This window comes from Tinamus guttatus, unplaced genomic scaffold, assembly GCF_059628265.1.
Source record: "Tinamus guttatus ecotype Peru unplaced genomic scaffold, ASM5962826v1 Tinamus_guttatus_pri_ptg000125l, whole genome shotgun sequence".
Taxonomy (NCBI): domain Eukaryota; kingdom Metazoa; phylum Chordata; class Aves; order Tinamiformes; family Tinamidae; genus Tinamus; species Tinamus guttatus.
In genome coordinates, this window is record NW_028288659.1 from 1,914,880 (window position 1) to 1,924,457 (window position 9,578).

The 9,578-nt window shown below is 47.2% G+C and overlaps 1 protein-coding gene across 1 annotated transcript in view; it reads left to right on the plus strand.

Moving 5' to 3' along the window:
* The window catches only part of B4GALNT3 (beta-1,4-N-acetyl-galactosaminyltransferase 3), a 33,331-nt gene extending 24,309 nt beyond the window's left edge, over positions 1–9,022 (plus strand). Inside the window, exons 16-23 of the mRNA XM_088521681.1 lie at positions 874–950; positions 1,858–2,863; positions 4,403–4,701; positions 5,034–5,187; positions 5,921–5,993; positions 6,547–6,700; positions 7,664–7,790; positions 8,597–9,022. Coding sequence (XP_088377807.1) covers positions 874–950; positions 1,858–2,863; positions 4,403–4,701; positions 5,034–5,187; positions 5,921–5,993; positions 6,547–6,700; positions 7,664–7,790; positions 8,597–8,705 — 1,999 coding nt within the window. The 3' untranslated portion in view covers positions 8,706–9,022. The remainder of the gene's footprint in view (positions 1–873; positions 951–1,857; positions 2,864–4,402; positions 4,702–5,033; positions 5,188–5,920; positions 5,994–6,546; positions 6,701–7,663; positions 7,791–8,596) is intronic.
* The last annotated feature ends 556 nt before the right edge of the window (positions 9,023–9,578 follow it).

The window sequence follows — 9,578 nt, forward strand, 5'->3', positions numbered from 1 at the left end:
ACCATCATGTGCATATTTCCTCCCCCTGCCATAGGCAGGCACCTTGTGATAGGACTTCCCTCCATTCAGGAGGGTGTTTTTGAGGAACAAGCAGAGCCATTCTTTTAGTGACTGACAATGGCCTCCTTGTGCTCAAGATCTTCTTCCTTTGCACATCTCTGTTCCAAGGTTTGGAAGATAAAACGTACTGTAGGTCTGGGAGGGAGCATCTGGGATGGGGATTCATAGTGCAAGATGAAGAAGATGGCTGCTGTGGGCTAGAAAGTGCCACCCACATTCATTGCTTTGGCAATTAATTTGTATTGCAGCAGCATTTGGGAACTAGAAACGTCTTTTCTTGGTATTGGGCACACAAGGAGGAAATAGTCCTGGGAATTCCCCCAAAGCTGCAGCACAGGCATGTGATGGCACAACACAGAGACAGTGGTAGCATGAGAGAAGAGGGAGATTATTGCAGTTATCCACTTCAGCCACTTTTACAGTCTGATGCCTTGGGTTTGTGATCATTACATTATATTATAGGTGAGTCCTACACAGTTTAATGGAGGATAAAAGACTGTTTCAGTGTACTTACATTGGGATTTCCTCCTGTGCATGTCGGGTGGCACTCAAGAAAATGTCTGGCAGACTGCGGTGATAACGAAAGAGAGAAGACATCTTTAACAATGCAAAGTAAATCCTGTTGTCCCACAGTCTGAAAGATGGTGGTGATGACAGACTGACTTTTGTGGAAAAGAGGAACAAGAGATGATGGATAGATGTAATCTGAGTAATGACCCTCTGTAATCACCACCTCTAAAGCAGTAGCTAGAATTTATCTGGAGAGGTCAAAATAACTTTTATGAAACCTATATTTTGTTATTTGCTCTGCAGATTTGGATTCTACAAGTACATGAAACTTGACCAGCCAGAGAAAAGACAGGACTCTGGAGAGAAGAGAGGGCAGCCGGGTAGGGACCCTAACATCAGAGCCTAGAGTATCTTTTTTATCTGTCACTCTTTCTGTGTGATTGTTGACTTGTGACAACTTCTGTGTGAAGTTGTTGACTTCATGCTAGGCAAATCACATCCCTTCCTAGTTGTGACTGGGAGGGGAGAAAAAGGCCTCTCTGCATGCTGGGTTTCTACATGAAACCTGTTTTTTACTACATGATATACAGGTTTCTACTACTTGCTCGTTTTATGATGTGATTCACATACCTCCTAAAAATGTTATAGGTAGCCTCGAAATTCCCCTTTTTAATTAGATTCTTGCTGATTAACTGCTGAGACCTCAAGTTTGGGCAGTTTACTCTAGCTTTTTTCAGCTTCTTCTGTACTTTACCCTCCCAGACTTGGTCCCTCTCTCCCTTCTGCCTGTGTCCCACTTCATTTTTGCTCCCACTTTCCCTTTTCCTAAGGGCGGGATGGAAGGCCACCTAGCAATGGGCCCAGGTGGCCATAGTGGGAGTGCCAAAGGGCAGTGGGCCATGCAACTCCAGCAAAAATGTGGTCAGAAGTGACAAAGCCAACATGCACAGTGTGGCATCCTCCATTTGCACCCGGGGCCAGACCAATAGCTAAAGGTTCAGCCAGACGTCTCCATGGCTTTGGCAGTGCTGGCTCATAGGTGTAGGGGAGCTCAGTACCAGAAACAGCACAGCTTGCATGTCCAAGAGCATCCCTACCTGGGTGAGAGGGAGGATCTGCCCCTCACCCTGCAATGGTGAGCGAGGCAGGACAAGGAAGAGCTCCTTCTGGGAGGGTGGATGTCTGAGGGAATGGGTCAGCAGCTGCACAGAGGGGGCAGCTCGGTGCACGGGGACAGGCAGCATCCCAGGAGGGTTATGAGAGGTGTAACTGTGATTACTCCTGCAGGTTTTCCAGAGGGGAACATGGATGACCTGCAGTACGCAGACCAGGATGTGGAGAGTACGAGCCCTCCCGGGCACCCTGGTGCACGCAGGGCAGAGCTGGCAGGGAACGCTCCCAGCATGATGGCTGGCTATGATAACATTTATGAGGACTATTCCCTCCACAAGCATCGCCGGCTCCTCTCAGTTACGGGCAGCAACTTAGGAGAAGCACTGCAGAGAAAAGGTGCAACGAGGCCTGCCGTAAGAGCAGCCCCGTTGGCCTCCAACCAAAGCCTCGGCTGGATGGGCCTGGAGAGGATCCCACTAATGAAGAAAACCCATTTAAAAGCTAGAGTCAAGGACAACTCTACAAGCCCTCTGCAGCATGCCAGAGCTGCCCACGGGGAAGCACCGGTCAAAAAAAACAAGGGGAAATCTTTTCCTACCGCGTGGCCTCTAAAGGAACAGCCTCTCCGCAGCTCCAAGGACACATCCAGGAGGACTGGTAGAGGCATGAGGCCTCTAGGAGGTCTAAGTGCATCTCAGAGCCAGCTGCAGCCAACAGGCACTGCACGAGCCAGGGAACGAGCCCCCGTCTCCGGCAAAGCAAGCAGGAGCGCAGCGAGCGTGGCCAGGCTCAGCAAGCAGCCGGCTCCACAGGCACCGTGGCTGAACCAAGCGGAGTCCCACCCTGCTGAGCAAACGGTGGCCAACAGCAGGGACTTGGGTGAAACAGAGGTGCAGGAGGCATCTCCTACAAAATCTGCAGCTATTGAGACAGCAGAGGAAGAGGAGGAGGTAGATGGGGAGCCAGAGGAGGATGAGGATGGGTTTGATTATGTACCAGTGTTTGACCAGGCAGTGAACTGGGAGCAGACCTTCAGCATGAACAACCTGGACTTCCATATGCTGCGCACGGACTGGATTGACCTGAAATGCAACACATCAGGAAATTTGCTGCTAAAAGAGCGAGAGGCCATGGAGGTCACTCGCGTCTTCTTAAAGAAGCTCAACCAAAGGACTAAAGGGTAAGGAGACTAAGGAGCAATGTCCTGGATCTGGTGTGCTGCCCTGCACAGGGAGCACCTGCAGTGTGAGAAGACACACTACATTAAAGAGGATAAGCTAGAGGTGGAAAACAAAACGTTAGGAGAGGAATCTGTGTAAAAAGCTTGGCTTTAAACACCACTTTGGGCTGAGAAATGTGATCTGCTGGACACCAGATCATGTCTGGAGGCTGTTTATCACCCTGCAACAGCTGCCGGCAGTGAACATTGAAGATGGGATGTTTCAGTTCAGCTGACATCCCTGGTCTTCTGCTGGCTTCCTCCCTGCACAATGTAGTTATTGAGAGGACACAGCAATGGTTTACCAGATGAAGATTAAGAAACCCTGCTGATACAGAATAGGCCTGGAACTCCTATGCCCCTGTGGTTTGATGTCTGTCACATCCCAGTTTGTGAATCTAGCACTATTTAGGACATAGGACCAAAAGGGACCTATCAGACAATGTGGTTCAGTCCCCTGTCCTCAGAAACAACCACCTAGTCCAAACCCTTATCTGAACATAAACACCTTCATCTTAAAACCAGTTAGATTTCTAGACCCTAATGCTCTAGATATTTCAGATTCCCACTGTTCTTATACCCCACCTGATCATGAAATCAGCTTATATGTTGCAATATGGTTCTTTTTCCTCCTAATTCTTATCCTCCTGATTGCCTTTCTAACAAGCAGACATCTCTCCTTCAGACTTCCATAAGACAAACAATTCGACCCTCCTTATCCCTCCTCAAGAGTTTGACCCTATTTCTGTGATTTTTCTGTTCTTCTCTATACTAGTTTCATTTTAGGTTATTTTTTCTGTATATAAGTAACATTCCAGATGCTTTATAGAATGGTATTATTAATTCTCAGTCACCACTGGAGATAGTTGCCATGATACATCTTAAGATTGCATTTGTTTTTTCAAGGTCACATCAGTCATAGTCACCATTTCAGTAATCAGAACTGTAAGCTTTTCCTAGCATTTACAACTGATAAGCATCCTCTTCCAGGAGAAATTCTTGTCATTACCCCAAAGAACATGACCTGATATTTCATATTATTTTGGCTATTCTGGGCCTACAGTTCCTTACAGTCTTTCTTATATGACTGCTTAGTCCTACTTCTTATTTATAAGCTGCCATCACCTAATTTCACTAGTATCCCTGTCGTACTTCATCTGCCAAGATCATTGAAGGTGTTATTAAATATGCTCACTTATCACCACCCCTACCATATTACAGATGCATTTGTTACTTTCTGTGTCACCTTTACTTCATTCTTGCCACCAGCTGTTCTGTATTCTGGAATCCCAAATTGAATCCCACATGCTTGTGTGTTTAGGGAGCAGTTATAAACCTTCCAATGGGTATTTTGAAACAGTGCAGCAAACCAGGATGCTGGAGACCAAAAGGCTTGTACCTGCCTAAGAGGAAAGAGCTTGGAAATGAACGGGGCAGGGCGGAGGAGATAGAGGTGCTGGTGGGTGGGGAAGATGCCTACCCTAACTCTATCTCCTGCAGGCAATTCCAGCTGCAGCGTATTGTGAACGTGGAGAAACGCCAGGACCGCATGCGGGGGAGCCGCTACCTGCTGGAGCTGGAGCTGCTGGAGCGAGGAGAGCGGCTTGTCCGGTTCTCAGAGTACATCTTTGCACGGGGCTGGCAGGGCGTCAGCGGGGACGAGCAGGAGGAGAGGACCATGAGGAGCCTAGCGTGGGGTCGCCAGCGGCACCTGATGGCTGTAGCTAACGAGCCAGAGTTGTGCTGGCCCCAGGGCTTCACCTGGAACCACCGGGCTGTAGTTCACTTCGTCGTGCCAGGTAAGGGCCACCTGCCTCTCTGGGAAGATGGGCACATGGAGAGAAAACACTCCTGGGGCTTCACTTGGAGGCAGCCCATTGGGTCAGCCTGAACTACCTCCTTAGGGTCTCTCAATTTCCTTTCTCTTCAAGTTAAATCCCCTAAGAAATATGACGGGGCGAGAACACTGGTTTCTGTGCAGTTTGGTTCAGGTTTTCAGCAAAGGGCTGTTCCAGTGTCCCTCCAAGGTTATCAGGGCTTGGGAGGGGTCAAGAAGCCTTACCTGTTTAGAAGCCATGACATCTTTGAAATCAGTTTTGCTTTGATTCTCTCCCTCTTGCAATACAACCAGTGAAAAACCAGGCACGCTGGGTGCTGCAGTTCATTTCTGACATGGAAGAACTGCTCAGAGTCACTAAGGATCCGTACTTCAATGTCATCATAACAGACTACAGCAGCAATGACATGGATGTAGAAAAGGCTCTGAAAAGGTCCAGCTTACGCAGGTGAGAATGCTGCCTAGTCTATAAAACTACTCACATGCATATGCCTGCAAACACCACAAACCTGCAAGATGTGTATTGATCCACAGCCTTCTACAGACGTAAACCCAAAATGACATCCATCCAGACCATGCACATATACATGCGTATAATGTTATAATGTACATGTATGTACACTGCCTATAATGTTACAAAGTAATATTTAAGTCACATCTCTAATCCCCTAGCTTTCGTTCAAGTTTGTTAGAGGACATAAAGCAAGTCTGACGGGGATGGGACAGGGGGAGGACAGAGAAGACAAGAAAGTATTGAGAACATGACAGAAAGCATGGAGAGCTCTGGGGGCTTCACTTGCTGGAACAGATGTCTAGCTTGCTGTGCAGTGACCCGAATCAACCCTGGGCAGTCATTTCCTTTATGTGCTAGAAGTTCCTAGCAAAATCTCTAGTCCAAGGCCTTAGAATAGAGTTGAAAAGCCTTTTGCTAAGGATTACCTCATCCTTGCTGTATTAATGAGAAGATGCTTATAGCACCCTGGAGCCCCATTCTACCACACCGGGCTCTGAAGGAACCCTGAGTTCACATGCTCACACAAGAGGTGCAGAAGTGCTACAAGTGCAGTAGTGATGAGACTTTAGGCACGGGGGCTGCCGGAGGTGCACCACCATTTATAGCACTTTTTGTGCTCGTCGCTGTGTGTACGTTGAACTTCACCTCTTTCCTTTCTGACCAACAGCTATCGGTACCTGAAGCTGACAGGGAATTTTGAGCGTTCTGCTGGCTTGCAGGCAGGGATAGACCTTGTGAAGGTAAGCTTGTGGGGCTGAGGGTGTGTAGGAAGATATCTGCTACAGTTCTTGCACTCCCTCTTGTCCTTCATACTGCACACATTTTTTAGGAAAAGGAATAGCCCAACAGAACAGATCAGACATAGATATGTTTCCCATCCACTCTGGCCCAGCAAGAGTCCTTGCCCATTACTCTGAGGAGACTAGTCTCTATGGTCTGTCAAGTTCTTGGCCTACCTCCTTGGACTATCAAACAGGAGGGAAATCAGTACTAGCAGCTTTAACATACTGATTCTGTCTGATCATAGTTGCTCATATTTGTCATTGAGCAGCTGCTGGCTGATTTGCTTTTGCCCTGTGCAGTGGTGGGAACATGGCAACTGTAGCATCATTAAGAGTATTTAGCTGCTTGAACACAGATGATAGCAGCTGAAAACTTCATAATCCAGTGTCCAGCATTAGCGTGGGACATCTAGGGGAGAGATTAAGGGGCAAGGTCTGCCCCCATCTCTACTGGCTTCTGCTACAGCATAGGTGAGCTCTGTGTGACTGATTCTGGTGTGATCATTTCCAGGACCCACACAGCATCATTTTCCTGTGCGACCTCCACATCCACTTTCCAGCTGGGATCATTGATTCAATTCGGAAGCACTGTGTAGAAGGCAAGATGGCATTTGCACCCATGGTCATGAGGTTGCATTGTGGCATGTCTCCACAACGGCCTGATGGTAAGAGAGTGGAGTCTGAAACGTTGTGTAATGATGGAGGGTGCTTGAGACCTGATTTAACATCTAAACGTGTTCTTCCATCACTAGACAGTTTATACCTCAAGGTACTGTGAAGGCCACTAGATGACAGTACATTATAGGATGTAGAATGAGGTTTAATTGTGACAGGTACTTGAAATTTGAGATTAAAGAGCCAGAAGAGCCAAGCTTGTGGCATTTCTCCTGATTGTCTTTTAGATTGGAGTTCCTTAGGAAATAACTCCTTTCCTCCTTTCTGCCAGTTTATCTGCCCTCACCCCAGCTCCATGGTCTCTGCTTTTCCTGCCTCCACTATAGCAAACCTCTCCAGAGCACAATCTCCACTGTTCTTTTAACTAACCCTTAGTTGGAAACTAATCTTGGAAACTAATCGTTTCCAAGATTGCCTTGGACCTGATGGAAAAGTTTGCAGCTAAGGACACCGGCTGGGGTCTTCTCCCTCTTTAAAGTGCATAGCCTGTCCTCCTGAGGAGGCCTGATAGGCCGGGGTGAGGGAAAGCAGACCCAGAGGAGAGGAAAGCAGCACAGATCATCTAAGCATAGGATTTCCTTTAGACAGAAGTGGCCATCCTGAGCCCCTGTGGAAGCAAATTTCCCATGTAAAAATGTTCTTTTGTCTAGACAGAGAGACAATTTGGGACAGTCCAGGTAACTTGGATACAGTGCTGCAGGTTTAGAAAGCCATCTGTACCATCTGTGTTTAAGCCTTTCTCACTTCCCAAAGCTTTAATATGGTTGCCTCTATTTTAGTGCTGAGTTGTCTCTCAGGTGTCTGGATTGTTTTCATCACCCGAGGTGTTAGGAGTAGCTCGAGTGTCACTCCGGTAATTTTGTTCAAAAGTAAGGTCATTGCTAGCTGCTGCAGGAACAGATGTGCTGCAAACCTGTACCAACATGCCTGTGCTTCTGTTGTGCTCTCCTCAGGCTACTGGGAGGTGAATGGGTTTGGTCTCCTGGGCATATACAAGTCTGACCTGGACAAGATCGGAGGGATGAACACGAAAGAGTTTCGGGACCGGTGGGGAGGAGAGGACTGGGAACTCCTGGACAGGTAGGTCTTCATTTTTGGCTTGTGATAACCATGTTCTCCGGAGGGGAGACCCGTGAAATCCTGGAATAGCAAGGATGAGGGGAACAGGATCTGAGGCAATGAAGGTGGTGAATACCATCATAAACTTGGTCAGTGAAGAAGAATCTTTGAGCATATTTTGATCCTTAAAGCAGTAGATGTACCCAAAATACGCTTGTGTCTGGCCACAGGCAGATCAGACACAAGCGACTGTGGACATAAAAAACTCTTTGAGTGGTTTATACCACTCTGTCTAGTTTAAGTACCTCAGCCTTCCCATGTTGTCCCATATAGTAATTGCCCAGAAGGGCAAGTTTCAGAGAGATATTTAAGAATCACTTTCAGAAACGCGTATGGGTGTCCCTTTCCCACATTTCTGCACACCAGATGAGTCTTTTCCTGCTGTACCAATTCTAGGTCTCAACAGCTTGGGATTTTGATCTCTGTCCCGTGTTTTCTGTTAGTTCACTGGGAAAAGGGCTTCCATCGTAAGCATTTCCATGTTGCTAGTTGTCCTTCCTCCTAGCAAGGCTGTCTCTACTTCTAATCAGTCCTTCTCAGTCATCCTGCACTCTGAACAGTGTATAAAAAAGTCAGTGTATGTCTTTTTATGGAATATGAGATACTCTGAGTTATTGAGCTCTTGAATTTGCTTGCCATCTCCTGACAACAGGAGGTTAAACAATAGCAGTTTAAACAGCAGTTTAACAAGATCTCCTGGACCCAAACACCCTGATATCTTTATGACCAGGATTTCCCTAAACTGATCCTTCTTCTCCTTCTGCTAGGATTTTACAGGCTGGCCTGGAAGTGGAGCGTCTCTCCCTGAGGAACTTTTTCCATTGGTTTCACTCAAAGCGGGGCATGTGGAACCGACGCCAGCTGAAGACATCGTAGCCTTGAACCCCAAGGCTGCCTGTCAGAGTCATCCACCTTCTGACCCCAGCAAGCACTTTATTGAGGTGTGCAGCTGAGTGTGCATCCTCTTCCCTCCAGAGCCCTCCTGTGAGACAGCACAGCCACGGAAGGGACAGCCAGATGAGAGGAGCAAGAATCTCTCTTGGGAGCTGTTGCGTCCAAGATGTGGGTTCCTTGTCTTGCTGGGGAGGTTTGTGCGGGAGCTTTAGGCAAGTGAGGGATTTGTGAGGGATTTGTATTTCCTGCTATGCAGGCTGGTGGATGGCACAGTGAAAGAGGTGCCATATTTCCTGTTGTGTCTTGCATGGTGCAAAACAAAAAGGAAAAAAATCCCAGCTAAACCCAGAATGGATTATTTACAGCAATGCAGCTTGTTTTTCAATACTTGAAGAAAAAAATAGAAAAAAAGCAAAATACAAACACACACACACAGAGGCTCTCTCCACGCTTTTGAACAGGGGACCAAAATAAGCTCTCTGGACTGTATTGTGTCCATACAGCGATGTACTGACCCAACCAACTCTGGACAAGGAGGAACTGATAGGCACTTTAGGCTGTCCATGCTTAGACATTTCTCTGTGCTTTTCAATTCTATCATTAGGAAAAAAACATGCTCACATTCAGTGAGGTGTGGGCTATGGATGGAGACTGAAGTATGCCTCTTATGAAGGTCGCTTTTTCCTCCAGCTGAGCAATGTGACAGGGTTTGATGTTACAACTCAACCTGAATTATTTATCTGTTGCTTGAGGCTAGTGGAGAGGTTATGTAGAGGATCTTGGAGGACGCCTCAGGAGGAACTTAGCAGCCTTATCTGACAGACATGTGTGTTTGTCCTAGTGATATCAGGGAAA